This window comes from Halichoerus grypus, chromosome 10 (assembly GCF_964656455.1).
Source record: "Halichoerus grypus chromosome 10, mHalGry1.hap1.1, whole genome shotgun sequence".
NCBI lineage: Eukaryota > Metazoa > Chordata > Mammalia > Carnivora > Phocidae > Halichoerus > Halichoerus grypus.
Genome location: NC_135721.1, coordinates 108,655,308 through 108,676,894, shown reverse-complemented (window position 1 = coordinate 108,676,894; position 21,587 = coordinate 108,655,308). Strand labels below are relative to the sequence as shown.

Genomic DNA, 21,587 nt, shown 5'->3' with positions numbered 1-21,587 from the left:
TTCTAACGTCAAATGCAAAAACCCCACTTCATCCTGCTTTTCTCTTCTGGGCTCTTGGAATCACCCTTTACCAAGTTAACCCACCCCAAAGCTGATTCACCTTCGTCTCCATCTTCCCCACACCCTGAATCAGACAAGAGTCCCAGATATTTCTGGAATCCCCTCTCCTCAGGGTGTCTTGCCCGTGAGAGGTGGCACAGCCAAAAGGGCAAGGAGTGTGGATTCTCAGCGTCCCCTGCCTGGTGTGTTCCCCACTCCATTCTAACCACGTGACCAGGACAAGTCACTTGGCCTCCCTGGGTCACGGGATCCTTGCTTTTATAAAGATAAACCACGAGGTTTTGCTTTAGGGGTTAAATGAGACAAGATGTAAAACAGGTGTTAACACTGCCTGGCAAGCATGAGGCTATAATGACAGCCTCCCACCTGGGCTTGCTGACTCTGGCCTTTCCTCTGCCTCCCTGTCCTCTCCATTGTGGCAGAGTGACCATTCTGGTGCTCATGAAATAAAACCCCTTCTCAGGCATCCCCAGGCCTGTCTACCCAGAACACTCTCACATCCTCCCTTCTGGCTGGTTCCAGACACATCCTTTGAAACACTACCCAAATGCTACCTCCTCTTAAAAAAAAGTCTTCCTTGATGCCAAGGCTCTGCTCTCCCACACTGGGCTTCTGCAGAACCATTATAATATTTTCCACGTGGTCTCATCTTTATCTGTTCAACCTGATCTCTGCCTTCTAGAAACTTCGAACCTAGCCTGCTGTCCCCCAGGCAGTGGGATGTGGAGCGGGCACTAGGCTCAAGGATCCGCACTGTTGGCCCTTGCTGTACGCTGCCTCTTCCAGGAAAGTACCCCGAGGACACAAGCTGAGTAAAAGAGGTTCCCGAAGCGCCCGGGGAGTGTCTATACGGCTTCAAGTATGATTCCGGTGAGAAGAGAGCTACTTAAATTTAAGTAAAAGGAAATGAAACGTAAGTGCTAGTCCCCCAGTCAGCCGCACCAGGCACTAGTTCAAGTGCTCCGGGGCACACGTGGGTGGCCGCTGCACAGAGGAGCGGCGCAGGCAAATGCAGGCTGTGCCCACCACCACACAGGGCTTCCGCTGCCTGGTGCTGGGCTAGGCCTTCCAACAGCGTCTCACGGGACCCAAACGCCGATCGGTTAAGAATCAGAGAAGACTCTTACTGAGCCAACGAAGGGATGGCTGTCCGGCTCGAATCTGGCCCAGCTGACCCTGGAGGCCAGGCTCTGCTGCTATGATCTACCCCACCCCCCGCCCACACATCATCAAGTGCAGGGGAGCAGCGAAAAAGGGCACGCAAACTGGAGAATTAAGCAAAAATGACTTCTACTGGGTTGCATTACATGATAAGGAAGCCTGCCATTTTCAGCAAACATTTTTGGGAACCTACTACGTGACTAGCACTTATTAGACAGGAGGGGGAGGGGAATACAGAGATGAGTAAGCCACAAACTTATGATCAAATCACTGTACTGCTGCAATTGTTACGGCGTGTGGGCACCCAGCATGGAGGAGCAGCTCTAAAGAGCTGTGGAGGGCTCCCCAGAGATGGTCTGGAGGGATGAGTAAGAGCTCCCTGGAGGAAAAGCATCCAGGCTGTGCAAAGCCCACCTCCCAGCAGATCAGATATGCCAGGGGGAGGGAGGGGGAGGCTGGCCCCAGGGACGCTTGAAACAATAAATCAAATAAAAAGATTATGCATGGAAGGCTGATCTGCCTTAGATGCTCAAAACAAACAAGAAGCAACTCAGTGACTATCAACCGAGTGCCTATTATACACCTCTGTTTGCAACATCAGAAACACAGGCCTAATCCCTGTCCCCCCAGTGCTTACACGGAGCCTTTGCCTCTCCTCTCCTGCTGCCCACTCCCTGGAATCTCTTCCCTAGCTCTGTTCTGACCTCCTTCTTGAACTCTGACTTTACCTCCAAGGCCATCAAAACGCTGACACCTCATTTCTGACTTTCCAAAGTCTTCAACAGTGTGGAATGCAGCAGAGGAGAAATGGCCTTCCTCTGAAGAGACTGCACTGTCAGGGCAGGTGGGGTTTATTCAGTCCCTGGAAATAAACTTCGGGCTAAATATGAAGCAGGGACGCTACCTGCTGCTTACTGTGTGCCTACATGCCCGATTCTGCTAAATGTATTACATCAGTTTACTAATTCCAATGCCTGGCAAGCTGTCTATATATAGACAAGGGCATGGAGACTCAGGGAGGTGATGTAATCTGTCCACAGTCACACTGGGACAAAGTGATGGCACCAGAGCTGGAATGCCATACAGCCACCTCCCCACCCCATCATGCCACCCCTTTCTGCGGGACAGACACTGGAACACACTCAGAAGAGAAGACCTGCACAAGGAATCCCACCTGACAACTTCCGAGCACACAACAGGCTCACTGGCAGCCTCATCTCCTGATCAAACAGTTGAGAATCTCCACGTACAGAGAACGTCACAACTGGACAAAGGGTAACAAGTAGCACAGCTGCCAGGACATGGAGGCAGATCCTTGGGAAGAACAGAGATTACCTTCTTTCCATAAGCCCTGGAAGTCTGACACAATGGCCCGGACCAGTGCTGTCCACAGAACTTTTTACAAGGATGGAAATGTCCTGTATCTGTGCTGCCCATCGACAGCCACTAGCCATATATGTGACCACTGAGCCCTTAAAATGTGGCTAGTGTGATTAAGGAACTTAATTTTTCATTTTAATTAACTTAAAAGAGCCACATGCAGCTACTATCAAATTGGATGGCACAGATCCAGGTCTAGAACTGTCAGATTTCAGAGCTGACAGTTCTACTCGACAAGTGATTTGTCCCGAGTCCTTCCACTGGATGAGGGGCAGAATACAGCCTCCAACTCATGCCTCCTTCGTCCTGGACAGAGTCCTTCCAGTGGCCGCATGGCTGGGTCAAAAAGAAATTTCTGCTGCAAGTCCCACTTCCCACCCCAAGGCAGCTATGCAGATGGCTCAATTATCCCCCCTGTGAGTCAGGGCAATGAAAAACAATTCCAGGCCCCTGAATGCATGCCGCCTTCGCCTGGGGATAGTAATCCAAAGGGGTTCAGAGGGAAGATCAATTAGCTCATTAGAAAGTGCTGGCAGGATGCGTTTTCAGAATAAACTGGCACTGTTCAAATTGCAATAAAGATAACTATTCCCCAAACCACCTCAGTGGCATTTCAGAATGGAACCTCCATGAACAACACCCCCTACTCCCTACAGTGACCCTAGTTACGTTACGTGATGTGATGATCAGCCTTAAAGGGGTGCAGAATGGGAGCTGGCTTGTTAAACTGGGTTGCCCTAAGTCCCTCCATCTACAAGAATTTTACTAGTATGGTGTTTTGGATTCGTTCTAGGTCTGTCCACAGGGTCAAGGCAGCAAACTGGCTAAAGAGAAGCATGCCCCTTAGCTCTGTGTGCTCGGCATTGGCCTCTCCCCACGGGCAGTGCCAGGACACAGCGATGGCACTGGAGGACACACCCGACAAGGCTGTGTGCACACCAGACACTGGGCTCTGCGAAGGCCCCGCCAAATTCCAGGGAAATGAACGTGTCAGGACCATGCTCCCTTCTCACCTGGACTCGCAGTCAGGATGAACCAGTCTCTGGTTTCTTTTCGTCTGGTTATAGAATCTTGCAGGGAGCGGGGAAGCGGGGGTATTTCTAATCTTACAGAGGTCGGACAGCTCGAGAAGGCGGCAGCTCGCCCCTAGGTTGTCAGGACACAGGGCTCGGGTGAGGGAAACCCGTGGCGCACACGGCCATCCCAGCCGGTGAGCAGGTTCTAACCGTGTCTGGCTGCCCAGCGTACAGCAGCCGGGGCGGAGGCACGTTCCAGCCGTGCAGTGTGCTCTGGCTAAGGCAACTGGGATCTAGAGTACAGTAATAAATGTGAAAGGCCTAGGAGCACGTTCCTTACAGAAGCTGTGGGGTGGGGCAGCCCCAGGTCACAGGTCAGTGTGGAGAGGGGTGCGGAGGCCTGTGGGGAGGACTCCAGACCCAGACCCTGCTCGACCAGGGGGACTCGCTGTGGCCTGTCAAATCCACTAACTCCGCGCCGTTTCATCTGAAAGAGAAGGTCTCTGCTGCTTTGGTTGGAAAACCACATTAATTCTTTACTGTAAGATTGATGTTTTCCTGTAAGGAGTGGGATCATCTCACATCTAGAACTAGTGCCGTCTCCTGCTCCCGTTTCCACCTCCTCCCCTGACCCCGAGGTCCATTCTCATCATAACAGCCAAAGTAAGCCTTAAAAAATACCCTGGGGGCGCCTGGGTGGCTCAGATGGTTAAGCATCTGCCTTCGGCTCAGGTCATGATTCCAGGGTCCTGGGATCGAGCCCCACATCGGGCTCCTGGCTCAGCAGGGAGCCTGCTTCTCCTTCTCCCTCTGCCTCTCTCCCTGCTCATGCTCTCTCTCTCTCTATCTCTGTGTCTCAAATGAATAAATAAAATCTTTATGGGCGCCTGGGTGGCTCAGTTGGTTGAGCGACTGCCTTCGGCTCAGGTCATGATCCTGGAGTCCCTGGATCGAGTCCCGCATCGGGCTCCCTGCTTGGCGGGGAGTCTGCTTCTCCCTCTGACCCTCCTGACCCTCCCCCCTCTCATGTGTTCTCTCTCTCAGTCTCTCTCTCTCAAATAAATAAATAAAATCTTTAAAAAAAAAAAAAATACCCTGATGGAGGGGCGCCGGGGTGGCTCAGTCAGTTAAGCGCCTGACTCTTGATTTCAGCTCAGGTCATGATCTCAGGGTTGTGGGATCAGGCCCCACGTTGGGCTCGGCACTGGCCACGGAGGTGGCTTAAGATTCTTGCTTTCCCTCTGCCCCGTCCCCCAACTTGCCCATGTGTGTGCGCAAGCACGTGCCCCCTCTTGCTCTCTAAAAAAACCCTCCAAAAACCAAAAAAACCCCAAAACCCTGATGGAGCCACAGCCCAGGGGACGCCCTTCCTCTCTGTCTCTGGCAGCTTCTGGGGCCTGTGTGACCTGGTCCTCCATTACCTGGAGGATGTCATCTGCTCTTACCAACGCCCCCCCCAACTCTGCTCCTGCCTCACCGGCCTCCTTGCTGATGGGCAGCCTGCGGTCCTGCTCTCATGACAGGGCTTCACGATGGCTCTGTCCTCGGCCTGAACGCCCTTCCCCAGGGGGCCTACATGGCTCCCTCCACCTGCCCTGTTCAGTTCCTTGCTCAAGGTCGTCATCTCGGTGAGGCTGAGCCTGACCCTATTTCACACTTACCAGCCCTCACTCCTAATACCCACTCCTGCCCTGTATTTTTCTTATACTTACTATGCTTACTGTCTATGGTTTGTCTTCCTCTGTCTAGAATGTAAATGCCAACAGCGGGAATTTTGTTTTATTCACTGTGTAATCCCAAGTGCCTAGAACAGTAGCCTGGCACAGAGTTGGTGCTTATAAGTATTTGTAGAATGCCTACAAAGTAGTGACAGCACTGAGTGCCTGGCTACCCAGGCAGCCAAGGGAGGGAGACCTCCATCAGCATTCCAGAAACCCATCACTGAGAAAAAGGAGATTGGGGGGGGTGACCTCAGAACTGGAAGCCTTCCTTTTAGAATTCACGGTGGTTAGACCAATCGATGAAATGGATCAACACTTAGAGGCCCAACCATTTAATTAGAAAAACAGCTGTACCTTAGTAATTCCCAAAACGCCAATGTTGGGACTGGATGAAGTAGAGCCATTCCCAGTACCAAATATGCCATCGAGAACACAGGAGAGACCCTCCACGAAAATCCCCCTAAAATGTAAAGGAATGGGGGAAAGAGAAACATTCATTCAATGGGGGAAATGAGTGAAATATGCTCTAAGTGGCTGCACCCCAAAGGCGGCGTGCACAGCCGGGGAGCCTCCGCACTCCTGGGAAGGTTAGAAGTGCGGTCTTGGGCCCCACCCCAGACCTGCTGAAGTAGAACCTGCATTTTAACAGGATCCCCCATGCTCATTCAACTGTGAGAAGCACTTCTGGGAACCACACATTAGACACAGGTGTTTAAAAACCATTCCAAATTAAAGGCTTTTAGCCAGAAAACAGAGCCATTTGTTGGGATCTAAGACAAATATGGGCTTTCTGGCTGATCTGATTCCTTTCTATTAATAGTTTCATCAGGAAGGAAATGCTTTGTAATTTTGTCAACTTTGGAACTTTTTAAAAACAATCGATTTGTAAGTAACTCAATCATATGCAACATCCATTAGAGAAAGCTGTAAAAACCAGGAGTGTGAACACTAATAACAGAACCGAAGCAAGACATGCTAAGACACCAGACCACTGGATCTCATCACACGCAATCCCTCCAGAAGGGCAACAGCTGGCTGGGCAAGGGGAGGGGGGAGCTGAAGTGCGCTCTTCTCTGAGGCCTCCACAGGGTCCAATTCGCTCTCAGCGTCCAGAAACTGAAGACCAGGTGTGTTGAGAAGATAAACCCCACCACCCGTAAGTCTCTAGATTCTGCAGACTTCACCTATTCCTGCTCTTGTTTCTCTACATGTGAATTATAATTGTGAATAGAGGACACAGCATTTACCCCTAAGAACAGTAACGGAAAGAAGAAATCAAAGGGGACATCCATCCATGACCCCAAACCAAGCAAAGAAAGATGGCAGCGTCTCGCATCTGTTGTGGCGAGTTTAAGGTCTCGCATGGTCTCAGAGAGAGTGTCTTACATGGCTGTCGAGGCGGAAGGAAGGGCGGGAACTGCCCTCCATGCTACAATGAAGAAAATGAGAGCAAAATGGGGGCAGTGACTTGTCCCAAGACAGACAACCAATAAAGAGCCCTGATGCCTGGCTGCTTCCATGCTGAAACTCCTTTTCTTCTCCAAGATTAACCAAAGAGCCAAGTGATGAGGCACTGGGCCCAAGAAGAACTCCATTTTCTGAGGAACATACCTGTTGATCGCATGGATGGGGGGTGGCGGGGCACAGGAGAGCCTTGCGCAGGCGTAATAGTCCCCAATGGACTCAATAATACTGGCGACCACCGCACTGAGCATGCCGATGACACCCGCTGCGGAGACGGTGGGCAGGCCCCACTGAACTACGGAAGGAAAACAGGTGAAAGAAATCAGGACAGCAAAGGACTCCACACGACACACTCAGATTCCAAGGCGAAGGGAAAATCTTTGTTTATTTTTAAGTGTCACTCATCAGTGCACTAGATGCCTGCGGACAGTTCCTGAGTCAGATGAACCAGGACTGGTCTGTTCTCTGTCTTTATTAAAAAGAGAGTGGTTAGAAGAGGAGGCTGCTTGGTGTCTACTAAATTACAATTTAACACAGCCTACTGGGGTAAGAATTCCTGTTGGGATGGATATTTCTATGAAGAGGATTTTTAACCCTGCTGTGCAAAGTATGGCACAAAACAATGGTGATCTTGCCCAGGTGGTGGCATTAAATGAAAATGCAGTGAAAAGTCACCAGCTAAATTTAAATCCCAGCAGTAAAGCATGGCACCAGATACAGACAGCCCTCTAATGTAAGATCAGCACTATTCTTTTTTTTTTTTTAAAGTAAATCATGTTATGGAAAATTAAATAGTTTCCTTTAGGAAAGCAAAGCGAAGTCCCCAGGTCACTTTATCTTGAATATCTGGATTGCCACACAAGCCACATCGGGGGACCCGGGTTTGGGAAGAGGAAGAGGACAGGAAGTAAGGTGTGCAGACAAGCCTGGGATGTGTGCGAGGGCAGGACTGCTCCCATCTGGGAGCAGACAGGGCCGTGCTTAGTCAACATGGCATTTCCCAGTGGGTTTGGAGCAGACTTTTCTCATGCCCATAATTTCTTTATCCAGCAACATTTTGTATTTTTTAAGCAATCTTTTATATGGTTACCTTGTTACTGACAGAGCATTGTGGTTTCATTTTAGTGTCTTGATTTGTGGGGGGGGGGGAATACTTATTTTGCCATTTATTGTTTCTTCAGAAATTGCCTTTTATTTCTTAGTCTCTTTACGCTGTTTTTTCTTTTTCCCTTTTGCCTGCAGCCCTTAACTTTGATTTTTTAAAATTTTTATTCCATCTATTTCAACATTTTAAATCGTACTCTTCTAAATTTTTTATCCCTCTTCCTTCAGATCATTTCTATATACAGTAGACCCTTGAACAACACAGGTTTGAACTGCACTGATCCACTTACTTGCAGGTTTTTTCCAATAAATGCAGTACAATAGTATAAATATATTTTCTCTTATGATTTTCTTAGGAGCATTTTATTTTCTCTAGCTTATTTTTTTAAGGATACAGTATATAAAACATGTAACATACAAAATGTGTTAATTAGCTGTTGACTTTATTAGTAAGGCTCTTAGTAGTTAAGTTTTGGGGAAGAAAGTTATATGTAGATTTCTGATGGTGGGGGTGGGGTACACCAACCTCCCCACCCCCCCCCACTTGTTCAAGAGTCAACTACATGTGTGCGTATGTGCGTATAAATCTTGTTGGCTTCCAGCCTTCTGTCTGAACTGTTATTTAACCCCCTTTAACTAAAACGCCTAATTTATGTTGTTACTTTAAAACAGTTTCTCAACCTCAGCACTATTGACATTTTGGGCCCCAAAACTGTATTTTAACCACTTTTTCTCACACTAAAGACTAAGGACCTCTGCTGTAGATATCTGGAAACCTGTCTCCAGATTAAGCCAAACTGTCAGAGGGTACGCCCTCTTGCTCTCTGGGGTGGCCTTCTGCCCCAGGAGCGGTGGCCCCAGAGCAGCTCAAGGCAGTGAAGGGCTGTGGTGAGGAGGAGCCGGAAAGCATGCGCTGCCATCCTAGGGCCAGGTGCCCAGTCCACTTGGCCATGGCCCCTCATGCACGGGCCGGGGGGGAGGGGGGACCCCGGGGACATCTCTTTGGTGTCTCAGCACATGCACAGCTGCTCTTCCCGAAGAGCCCACCCTGTGTTCCTCGTTTGTGCTCATCTTGGGACCGGCCTGCACCACAGAGAAGACCTCCCAGCATGTGCTCTTCCCTTTTTTTTTTTTTAAAAGATTTTATTTATTTGACAGAGACAGACACAGCGAGAGAGAGAACACAAGCAGGGGGAGTGGGAAAGGGAGAAGCAGGCCTCCCGCCGAGCAGGGAGCCCGACGCAGGGGCTCGATCCCAGGACCCTGGGACCACGACCCAAGCCGAAGGCAGACACCCAACGACTGAGCCACCCAGGAGCCCCAGGTTGCAGATATATTTTAAAAAATCTTTCACAAGGGGTGCCTGGGTGGCTCAGCTGATTAAGCATCTGCCTTTGGCCCGGGCCATGGTCCGGGGGTCCTGGGATCAAGCCCCGCGTCAGGCTCCCCGCTCATCGGGGAGTCCGCTTCTCCCTCTCCCTCTGCCCCTCCTCCTTGCTTGTGCTCTCGCTCTAAGAAATAAACAAAATCTTTAAAAAAATCCTTCAGCAAACTATATTTTTTATTAGTCAAAAAGAAATGCTTTTTTCTTTGCCCCCCCTTTAATGCTTTTCATTTTGGATTTATTCTATTTAGCCAGAAGTTAATAAAGCCACATCCACTTTTGTTAGCATCTGCCTGGTATACCTTTGTCTATTTCTTTATAATCAGTGATAATTTAGATTTCCAGCATGTGTTCTTCCTACCGGCTTCCCACACCTCCCTCCTGACTGCCTGACCAACAGGTTTCATCTCATTTTATCTCGGATTATATGTCTGTTTATAAACCATGCATTTATTCTTTTTTTGGGAAAAGGGACAGGTGTACATAAATATATAGTCAGACCATATGATCTGATGAGAATATTGTTTTAAAAAGAATAAACTTTTTTAAGTCTAAACCTGTCAACGATACAAGGAACTGCCAACATCACTGTCATTTAACATGCTCAGAACAGTTTTCTTAAAACCAACCTTACTATTCTTGGCTTTTCCTGCTTTTTCTCCTTATCATCATAACATGTGAAGATGTGGCTACTGAGCAGGGGAATAAATCAGCAGAACTCGACTAAGGTCAGGTTTCGGTTCTAATTAAAGGCCCAAGTGCCGGGAACAGAGTCTTTACAACAGAACAACCAAGCATTAATAACCACCAGATTCACGCAAGTCACTTTTGGGGCTGGGGCCTAGAAAGTATTATGTGTGAATCCAAGTGATACCTCAGCTTGGGACTGCACCTCCCACCCCACACACCTTGCCAAGAGTTACCCAACACTTAAATTATAACGTAAGAGCCATCTTCCACCTATTGGTGAGTATCCCTTTACTTCTGACAGCTGTGACCAAATAAAAAACAAAGATTATAGCTACCCATTAAAAGATTACACAAATCTCATCATGCTTGAGCAGTCGGCTTGCTAATCTTCAGGGCTCTCCTACTCAAGCATGCTCTGTGTGGGCGGCTTAGGTACCATGCAGCTCTATACTTGCCTTCTTCAGCCCTGGCAAGAGACCCCTTGTCCAGAATTTCATCCCAGTGTAACCAAAAGAACTAGTTCATCTGGGAAGGGAGCTGGCGAGTCTCTGAGCATTGGCGTCAGTCCTCTGGGGACAGGGCCTCCCCCTGTCCGCTCTCAAATCCTCTGAATGGTTAAGACTTTCAAGGGACATTCTAGGACAAAGAAGGCTTTTCAAGCTGCAGAGCCTTCTGCTGCCTTCCAGCTCCTCTAAGGGGGGTTCTTGTGAGCTCCTGACCCCTCTCCCTCTGGCCGCCAGGGTACTTACACGGGTACGGGACCTTAAACCACGGGGCTACCAGAAGCACGCCCTGCCTGGCGTCCGTCCGAGCATAGAAGCCATACTTTGTGCTGTCGGGAGGGAAGACGTCAGTCACTGTGAAGATGAAGCACAGCAGCCAGGACACAAGGATGGCCAAGATGATCTAAAGTGGTCAAAGGGAAAAGCTCCATGAGGCCAACCAAGGTGGTGGATGCTGGCAAAACACACATCTTCCTATGGCCTGAATATCATACCACAGAACCTCCACCATCGTCGGTACTTTGCAGAAAAAAACACATTACAGGCCTGCTGAGAGCCTACTCCTGGATGGAATCACATTTAGAGAGAGCAGTTTTATGCAGGTAAAGCTATTTTAACTCCCAGCCTGGCTAGAAAATAAGAATAATGGATAATGTATTTGCAGAGGCCATGGGAACACAGATCTCCCTCTGTCTCAAGAACAGTGCCCTTCTTCACACTCCTGAGAGGATTTCAGAATCAGAACCTTCTGCCGCTGGTAAACCTTAAGCCCATGACAATTTCGTGGTCATTAGTACACTGATGTTACCACCCCAACCTAGTTCCCCCAGGGAGACCTGCCTAAAACTTCCTTTCACATAAACAAAGGCAATATTGTCAGAAAAAAACAGAAGTGACTACTCACAGGGAACATTTTGAAAAGCTGTAACTTGTATGCAGTCCATCCTTTCTTGGATTTGTAAATTGGAAGAGGAAATTTAACATTTCTGGCATACTGCGAAAACAGTAATACTAGGAAAATTGTCCTGATGAGAGAGAGAGAGAAAAACTAGGTTAAAGGCTGTGTTTTAAAATAATACTCAAAGCTTCAACAGCAAAACTGACCATATATATTCCATTCATTTCTCTAGAAAGCTCCTAGTCCTATTAACTGTTTTTTGGGGGGTGCCTGGGTGGCTCAGTCGTTAAGCATCTGCCTTCAGCCCAGGTCATGATCCCAGGGTCCTGGGATTGAGCCCCACATCGAGCTCCCTGCTTAGAGGGAGGCCTGCTTCTCCCTCTCCCACTCCCCCTGCTTGTGTTCCCTCTTTCACTGTGTCTCTCTCTGTCAAATAAACAAAATCTTCAAAAAAAAAAAAAAAAACAAAACTGTTATTTGGGAAATCTTATCTTTTGGAAATGCCATTTTGGGAAAAATATTAGTTCTAGGCATATCTTGATACTAAATGAAACTGCCATATAAATGCTTTGGCTAAATTTTCCTTAACAGAATAAGAAAACCTGAAGAATGCACATACTCAGGAGAGATGCTCACACCACGTAAGGGAAAAAGATACCCATACAAGACAATGCACACTATAATCACAACTATGAATTAACTACAAAACAAGCACTTGCCACACGGGCATGTCCACGCACACACGCGTGCAAACAGGTAAGGAGGACAGGGTCCAAAATGCTCACAGGGATTGCCTACAGCTGGCAATATGTTTTGAGACTTTTCTGTATTTTGTGATTTATGTATCAAGAGCATAAATTGCTTCAAAAAGCAAAAAGCTTCATCATTTAAGGAGGCTACATACAGAATTCAGTACTAACAACATTCCTGGGAGGTTTGTGTGTGTCAGACACTATGTGAAGGCCGTCCTGCCCACCATCCCAGCCTTCTGCAGCAGTGGCTTCTATGACCACCCACGTCCCAGACAGACGAAGCCAGCAGTCCAAGATCACGCAGCCACGGTTTGCAGGGCAGGCGGGAGGGCCAGGGGGTCTAACTCTACAGCCTGGGCTCTGAGCTACTTTGCCACACTATCCTAAGAGCAGGGATGCTGGGGCTGGCTCAGAAGGCTCTCTACCTTGAGCCCCACACTCGTGATCCAGCTGCACTGAGGATCACGGGAGGCAGCGACATCAGGTGACTCCCCTGCAGCAGGACCCGACACATCCTCATCCGCCTGCTACCCAGTGTGGCCAGTGCGGGATGGCTTCCATTGCTGACACAATGAAGGTCTGCAATGACGTGTTTTATCACCCACAGGGATGCAATCTCACTTACAACCCGAGGGAGAGCTGGCACAAGAGTGGGTTCTCAAAGCTCAGCTTAATTGTTCCTGGGCACAGCTCCAATTGCGGAGATGGAATTATCAGCTCCACTGACAGCCGGTCAAGTGCAACTTCACTGTCACATTCCTAATGAGGCATGCGGTCTATAGCCAGCTGGAGAACCGGCCCATGCCACTCCATCCTCTCCCCACCTATCCACCAAATGCTTTGCTCACCTGGTGATGGGAGTCTCAGCCCAAACACAAAAGTCATCGAGCCAGTACCAGTTGGAGGTTGGAAATATACATGGTACCCAAGCTATTCCAATTCCCCCGGGGTGGTGAAGTTTAATAAAAAAATGTTATGGTGGGACACCTGGGTGGCTCAGTCTGTTAAGCATCTGCCTTCGGCTCAGGTGATGATCCCGGGGTCCTGGGATCAAGTTCCGCATCGGGCTCCTTGCTCAGCGGGGAGTCTGCTTTTCCCTCTCCCTCTGCCTGCTGCTCCCCCGGCTTGTGCTCTCTCTTTCGCTCTCTGACAAATAAATAATATCTTAAAAAAAAATGTTATGGGGGCGCCTGGGTGGCTCAGTTGGTTAAGCGACTGCCTTCGACTCAGGTCATGATCCTGGAGTCCTGGGATCGAGTCCCGCATCGGGCTCCCTGGTCAGCAGGGAGTTCTGCTTCTCCCTCTGACCCTCATGATCTCTCTCATTCTCTCTCTCAAATAAATAAATAAAATCTTTAAAAAAAAATGTTATGGTAATGACAGGTGCTAAAACTGGTTTACTTTAAATTTATTTTTTTTAAAGATTTTATTTATTTCACAGAGAGAGACACAGCGAGAGAGGGAACACAAGCGGGGGGGAGTGGAAGAGGGAGAAGCAGGCTTCCCACCGAGCAGGTAGCCCAATGAGAGGCTTGATCCCAGTACCTTGGGATCATGACCTGAGCTGAAGGCAGACGCTTAACGACTGAGCCACCCAGGTACCCCTGGTTTACTTTAAATTTAGATCAACATAAAATTTTCATGTTCCAAAAAAATGCTGATTTATTTCAAAGTGAACACTATGAGATCCCAAAAGGCCCCAAGTCTATTATCATCATTATTTCAGGCAACACCCACCTATTATCGCCTGCACTGTGGTGCTCACGTTTTAAAGCATGTTTACAAGGGGAGGGGGGGCACATAGAGAATTCCAGGAAGGACACCCAGATCTCAGGCCAAATCCGGCAGCACAAATGAAGGAGTGGACTAGGCAGATGAACACTCCATTTTCCTGCCACTCTAAAACCCATCCCCTTCTAATTTATGTTTATCCTCAAAGAGCCTGTGCGGCAGGTAGGGCAGGCAGTCCCATCACAGAGAGGTGGCAGGAGTAGAGGCTCGGGGCCGGGCGGGGGCACAGGAGAGCTGCACCCGAGCTCACACATCTAGGCCAAGCAGAGAAGGGGAAAGGATGAGCCAGCTCCAGGTCCTCAGGCCAGGGTTCTGTCCAACCACTGGCTTGCTGGCCTTCTACCTTACAAATATGCAAGCAATGCAATGCACACTAAAATATAGGAAAATTATAAAAGGCAGATAAGCAAAAAGACAAAATCCTGAAGATCACTTATCATCCCAGCTGGGTAACAACCATGTAACATTCTGGTCTATAGATTCTGAACAGCTTCCATTCCCTGGATACTTACAGGGTGTCACCGGGTCCAGGGCACCGGGGTTAGAGAGGGACACGGGACTGCCTGATGTTACCCTTGCCCTTGGAGCACAAACAGGTCATCATCTGACCCAAAATGGAATCAGACTTCACAGTGTATTTCCCAACTAGCTTGTAGCCCCTATTAATGCCACAACCTCTACAGATGGAAATCAGCAACAGCACCTTCGTGGCTGGCTACTGAGCATTCCACCTTATGGACATACCACATCTTGTCACACAGTTTCCATATGGTGTGACACTGGGGGCATAAACAACTGTGACAGATCACCCCTCCCTGGCACCTGTCTACACATCTCCTTACGGCAGGTTCCTAGGACTAGAATGCATCTGCCAAATAGTAAATGCCTTATAAAGTTTTTTTTTCTTATTAAAAAGCTTCTGATACAAACTGCCAAATATATAAAAGTTGGATGAGTTTACAATCCCACCCAGAGACCAAAAACATCCACTTGCTACTCACTGCAATACAAAGTCTTATACTTTTTTTTTTTTTTAAGATTTATTTGAGAGAGAGAGACACAGAGAGTGAGAGCGAGCAGGGGGAGGGGCAGAAGGAGAGGGTCCCCACTGAGCAGAGAGTGCAACGGGGCTGGATCCCAGGACCCTGAGATCATGACCTGAGCCGAAATCAAGAGTCAGAGGCTTAACCTACTGAGCTATGCAGGCGCCCCATAGTCTTATACTTTTAAATCTCTACCAATTTCATCAATTTAAAAAACTATTGTCATTTATTTTAACATTCATTCTTTACACTATACTTAAGAGTATGTATTTCAGCATTGCTCACAACAGCAAATATTTTAAACAACAAGCATGAGTATCAACTGGGGAATGGTTTCATAAATTCTACACTATTTCATACTATTTAGCATTGTGCAATTTTACAAAGAATGGAGTAGATCTAAACACACGGTTTTAGAGAGAAGAGCCCAAACAGTTAGGGTGGAAAGCAGACGATCCTGGTAAAGCTACATACGTCACTGTGTTCATATTTATGTATACAGGGCAAATACTAACTTTTCACTAGTTAATCAAGACTTTCTTTTTTGAAGGGTGGCAGTGAGTGGGAGGAACTATACTTTAGATTTCTCTGTTTAATTACTGTTAAACTTCAAATGACTGTAATTTTAATATATTTTGGGGATAGAGATGAAAAGAGACTTTGAGTATGTGGTGATGGTACATGGGGGTTCATTACACTATTCTTTGAATAGGTTTGAAAATTGTACAAAAGTAATCAAAATAATGTTTTTTCAAGAAAAACGGGTCCCATCTAGGACCTATGCTTGGAGTTGGAAATGTCACCCATTCATCCTCTCCCGAGAACCTGCCCCTAACTGTGCCTCTCTTGGTTGACTTAGGAACCCATGTCAGTACAGTCCGATCCACCACCACTACCCGTACCACTGCTAATAAAATCCCTGTGAAGAGGCGCCCAGGCGGCTCCATCAGTTAAGCGGCTGACTCTTGATTTTGGCTCAGGTCATGATCTCAGGGTCCTGGGATCGAGCCACATGTTGGGCTCCACACTCAGCGGGGAGTCTGCTTCGTGATTCTCTCTCTCTCTAAAATAAATCTTAAAAAAAAAAGTCCCTGTGAATATGCAGCATTGTGGTAACTGGGGAGGGTAACTCTTTTTACACACTAATTAGTTATTTTTACTCCCTTTATTTGGTTAAATGGCTGCTCATATGATATCCTTCATTCATTATTCCACCAAGACTCTCTCCTTTAGTTAGTGAAACTATAAATTAAGGACATTAGCCTTTTTAATGGAATTTGTTGTAAATTATCCCAGATTCATTTATAATTTAGTTTCAGTGGGTTTTGATAGGAGTTTTAAATGCATCCGTAGTAAAATCTATCAATCTGTCTCTTCAATATCTGCTTTAAGAAGGATCTTCCCCTGGGCGGCTCAGTGGGTTAAATGTCTGCCTTCAGCTCAGGTCATGATCCCAGGGTCCTGGGATGGAGTCCCGCATCAGGCTCCCCGCTCGGCGGGAAGTCTGCTTCTCCCTCTGCTCTCTCTCTCTCTTGCAAAAATAAATAATCTTAAAAAAAAAAACTTCCCCGTCCCATGATCAAATATTTATGTACATTTTCTTCTGGCACATTTACTGTTTTACCTTCTATACTTAAGTCTTTAATTCAACTGAAATGTAATTTGATATAAACCAGGAATCTAAATTTTTTCCAAATAATTATCTAATTTTTCTCACATAATTCTTCTATTCCCCACTGATTTCCAATATGACTGCCATCATACACTAAATATTAATTTCTTCTTGGTTCTGTTTCTATCCCTCCTATTCTGCTCTACTAATGTCTATCCTTCCAGGGCTACAGTATTTTTATTAAGTTCGGAAATGTAGTTTAATTCTTGTAAGAGCAAGTCACCATTCCCTTCTCTCTGAGTTCTCTGGGAATGACCCATATTACTTTATTTTCTTATTCACTGATTAACACATCCAGAACAACCTTAAACGATACCAGTAATAATAAACATGCTTATCTTGGTTTCTGATTTCAGCAGGCAGGCCTGATATTTAAGTCTTTCACCATTAAAGAATGAGGCACTTAAAAATCTTATTCATGAAAGATCCTTCTATCCCCATACTGCTAACAGTTGGCAGCAGAGATACAGACTGAATTTGATTGTCACCATGGTTATTATTAAATCCACCATGGGCCTATAATGCATTTTATTAATTTTCTAGGGACACCTGGGTAGCTCAGTTGTTAAGCGTCTGCCTTCGGCTCAGGTCATGATCCCGGGGTCCTGGGATGCAGCCCTGCCATCGGGCTTCCTGCTCGGCGGGAAGCCTGCTTCTCCCTCTCCCACTCCCCCTGCTTGTGCTCTCGCTCTCTGACAAATGAATAAAATCTTAAAAAAATTTTTTTTCTAGTATTTAATCATCCTTGAGCTCCTAAAATGACACACATAATGTGTTGGCTTTTTTATTATTACCTATAGCATCATTTTCCCAAGCCATGTTCCAAAGAACATTCTTCCAAGATATGTTACTGGATATTGCACTAAAAAAATAAATTGTGTGTGCAGAGCTGGACACTAAGGCCTTTTTCTGAGAACAGTCTTCTGCACACTAGCATTTTAAAAGATCACAAGGAGACTTAAAGTAGAGAAAGATGCTGAGCTTTAGCACGCTATTACCTAAACATATCTGAACTAAGCTTGAGGCTTGACACCAACTCTAGAGAGGAAAGAAAATGTTGATCCAGGCCGTCCCTTTGGTATTAGCTCTGTCAGAATCTGCCATTTAGATAAAACTGGCTGGGAAGTTTCCCTGGTTTCTCAAAGTGCCAGAACCACTTAACCAGTGTAGGAATTTGCCCTTCCTTGAAATATAATATACTAACCACTGGAGCCCAGAAAGTTTTTTAGGGATAAAATCCTTTGACAGCATTCTTGCCTCTTCCGTGGTCAGGGGTGTACTCACAAGCCCCAGTCCTCCCCTTTCTTATTACGAGGTGCTTACTCAACACCTGTTCTGTGACAGGTGGTGGGCCAGGCACTGGAGGTGCCGTGGGGACCAGCACTGAGCGGAGGCCTTGCAGAGCTGGCATCCCACGTACAAAAGAAGCTGGCTGGAAACTAAAAAACATGACAGCAGAAAGGAAAAGCTTGACAGTGGATGCACAGATACAACCGAGGAATTTTCTCATGAATAGAGAAAAAAAAAATGAAGAAATGGAAAGCAGAGGAAGGGTCTGGGAGGTCCAACATTCTAAAAGTTCCAGAAAGGGACAAGCAGGAACGGAGGGGAGGAAGGCATCCATGAAATAATTCAAGATCATTTACCACCCCACCCCCCAAACACCTGAGATTCCGGAGTGAAGGCGCAAGATGTAAATAGAACGAGGGACAGTGAGGGAGGTTTCAGACACAGACAACAAAAAGACCTATAAAGCTTCCGAAATTCTAGCTTGTGTCCAATTAGAGTTTCAAAAGGAGGAGAACGGAGCAGAGAGTGGCCAAGCACTTCACAGGGCAGGAAGGGAGCAGGAGAGAAGCTGAAGACCAGTTTGGAAGCAATGACCAAGGGTGAGGACTGTCGAGTGGTGGGATTGGCCCTGGAGGTGAGGCAGAAAGATGGTGTGCACGTGGGGAAAGAGAGAAAGCAAAGAATCAGGGACAACTGCAGGGCTTCTGGCTTCATCAGCTGGGTGTGTGTCGTGGCCCTGGCTGAGAGCAAGATGGCAGGAGGGGGTACTGGTTTGGGGAGGGAGGGAGTCAAAAGCTTGACACTTTCTCCCCCTGAAGTTTGAGGTGTCCTGTGTCACAACACCTGGAGGGTGCAGGCTGGGGCTTGGAGTTTAAGTCTGGTGTCCAGAGGTCTGGGCTGCAGGCTTCTGTGGAAGTCACCAGCATAACAGAGGCTTGCTGGGGTCGTCCTAGACAGGGTCCCCCAGGGAAAAAGCATTTGGCAGGGAGGCAGCCCAGAACCAGGTTCTGAGGAACCCCGACATTTAGCGATCAGGGTGAGGAGAAGTCTGTTTTGGTTTTTATGCTTTTCTGGAAACCACCCATTTTATTGATTTGCTGTTGTTGTTTTTAAAGGTGGGGACAGGGAGCATAGCTAGAACTCTTCCTCCCTGGACCTAAGGCTTTATCCTCCATTTGTGCGTTCACTCCCTTCTCTGCTCAGTTAGCCTTGCCAGAAGTGTGTCCACATGTTATTTTCCAAAGAACCAATGTTGGGATTTTTCACTTCTATTTCTTCCACATTTTTGTATCGGTATTAATTTTTGGTTCCCTGCCCCCATTAGGCTCATTTTTGTCCAATTTTTCTAATTTCTAGAGATAAGCTCTTCATGTACTTTGCCTTTAAGATTGTGCGGGTTTTTTAAAAAGATTTTTTAATTTATTTGAGAGAGTGAGAGAGTGGTGAAGGGAGAGCAGAGGGAGATGGATGAGCAGACTTAACCAAAGGAGCCACCCAGGTGCCCCAAGATGGTGCGTTTTTTTGAGAACAATTCTGACTACTCTATGGGATTGGTCGGTTCTCACCATCATCTTCTAAATTATCGGTAATTGTGAAGTTTCAACTTCCCCTCTGACTAGGAGTGATTTATAACAGTGTTTTCCAGCTTTTAAGCGGTCTGGGGGTTTTGCTCACCCTTTCGCTGTTGGTTTTTAATTTTACTGTATGATGGTAATTACATCTTCTCCTTCTTGGAACTTACTGCATTTCACTGAACATTCTTCCATGCCCTTCTACACACCCATGCTGGTGTGGGCAATACTGACCAACCTTCAGTGAAATGAGAAAATTAAGAACAATCCTGGACATTTTCACATACCTTAATTTGTAAGGATAGATGGATTATAATTTCGCAAGGATGCGCTTTACTGATTCCAACACAGATAGGCAGGATTAAGTGTTACAGGGTAAATTCCGGTCAGACTATTTGGGTTCTGAAAACCATCCCAGCCACTTACTAGCTGTGCGAGCCTAGGCAACGAACTTTGCATATTGTTCCTCTGCTTCTTTTGCTATTAAATGGGGATAACACTGGTACTTACCTTAACTTATGATGTATACGAGTGTTTGGTAAAGCACTACTAATGCAGAGGCTCAAGAAGTGCCACATGCTGTTTAATAATGACAGAGGACTTCATAAGACAAAAACAACTGGGAATTGCCTTCTATTATTTATTTTAGAAATCTCACTGTTTGGCAACATTCCAGGTTTTGCACCATTTCCCCATGACAATACCAACTCTTACATGTGCTCTCCAGGCACACAAAACGAACGCGGGTTCTATTTGTGGTATACAGAGTTCTGTGGCTCTAATAATCAATCTTATAATATTATCAAAGTCCCGGATGTCTTTACTGACAACACATCGAGGGGTAAATGACATCTTTAACTGACTTGCACTTCCACGCGGAAGGACCAGCCATGACTGGCAGGACTCCGGCAGGGGCCACGGCCTCCCCGCAGGTGTTGACAGGAGCCTGGGGAGTCAGGTCTCCTTCAATGCCAACACACCCTCCTGCAGCGTCCTGTCTCCTGCCAACCTGGAAGGTTTTTTTGAGTCTCATCTAAAGGATTGGCTTCTTGGTATCTCCACTCATGTGCAAGAGACTTGGCATGACCTCAGAAGTTAAAAACTAATGGCATCACCATCTTCCACCCCCTTCCTAAAGCGTGAAACCTTACAACCCTCCCTCTACACATCACTGCCAAACAGGTCTTTGGAATACCTTGACTGCATGTCACTTCCCAACCTCTGGGTCTTAAACCCTTCAATAACTTTCTGGCAAGAAACAAGTCAAGTTTAAACTGTCAGATTATTCTTACTTAAAACAAAACAAAACAAAAAACCTATCTCCTAAGGTCTGTGTAAATGCTCAAAATACGCCACGAGGCTGCCGCTAGGTGTGGGAAGGGAAGGTGCGTGCTAAGTGGTCTAGAGCACTCACAGCATGGCGATGCCCCAGTGCTTCCCCGCTCTCTCTCCTGCCGCCTGGAAGCCAGACAGCCCGATGAGGGCCACCGTGGGCGTAATGGTCAGGGGCCCGATGTATTTCAGCAGAGCCCCGGGCAGGCCGAGGAGGCCGATGACCACTTCTATCAGTGAGGACATGATGATGGCACCCTGGATCTGGAGCGAGAGAGGGCACAGACAGGAGAGCGAGCTGCTTAGTAGATCGTAGACTCCAAATGTCACCCGCAACCACACCGGACAGCTCTGCCAAGCAACGAATTACTACCTAACAGGCATGACACAGCTGGAAAATTCCCGAGGCCTCAAAAGAAACCAGCGGGGTGAGTGGGGTGTCTAGCCAACCTATGAATGACATGGTTGACATAGGAGCGTTAGAGAAACGGGCACTGACGGATGCACAGCCAACCTGCCTCCCCGCAGGTAAGGGAGAGATTTATCATTCCCGCTCAAGACACAGGACATTCAAAGCCAGCCTCAGAGGAACACTCCAGCACAGATTCTAGAGTGAGTCCCTGAGGGACGTTTAGAAGGAAGTGCTATTGACACAAATTCTAAAGGAACGCTTCTACTGTGGAGAACGGCTGTATCTGCGCCCATTCTGAACTAATGGTGAAAGATCTTCCAGGTCTGGGGAGATCTGGATAAAC

The 21,587-nt window shown here is 47.1% G+C and overlaps 1 protein-coding gene across 4 annotated transcripts in view; it reads right to left on the bottom strand.

The window, feature by feature from the left end:
- The window catches only part of SLC23A2 (solute carrier family 23 member 2), a 134,475-nt gene that overhangs the window by 10,854 nt on the left and 102,034 nt on the right, over positions 1 to 21,587 (bottom strand). For all 4 annotated transcript variants that reach the window (XM_036093283.2, XM_036093284.2, XM_036093287.2 and 1 more), the window contains 5 exons: positions 20,915 to 21,096; positions 11,388 to 11,508; positions 10,730 to 10,886; positions 6,950 to 7,097; positions 5,693 to 5,798 (listed from right to left, as the gene is read on the bottom strand). In XM_036093283.2, the coding sequence (XP_035949176.1) occupies positions 5,693 to 5,798; positions 6,950 to 7,097; positions 10,730 to 10,886; positions 11,388 to 11,508; positions 20,915 to 21,096 (714 nt within the window). The remainder of the gene's footprint in view (positions 1 to 5,692; positions 5,799 to 6,949; positions 7,098 to 10,729; positions 10,887 to 11,387; positions 11,509 to 20,914; positions 21,097 to 21,587) is intronic.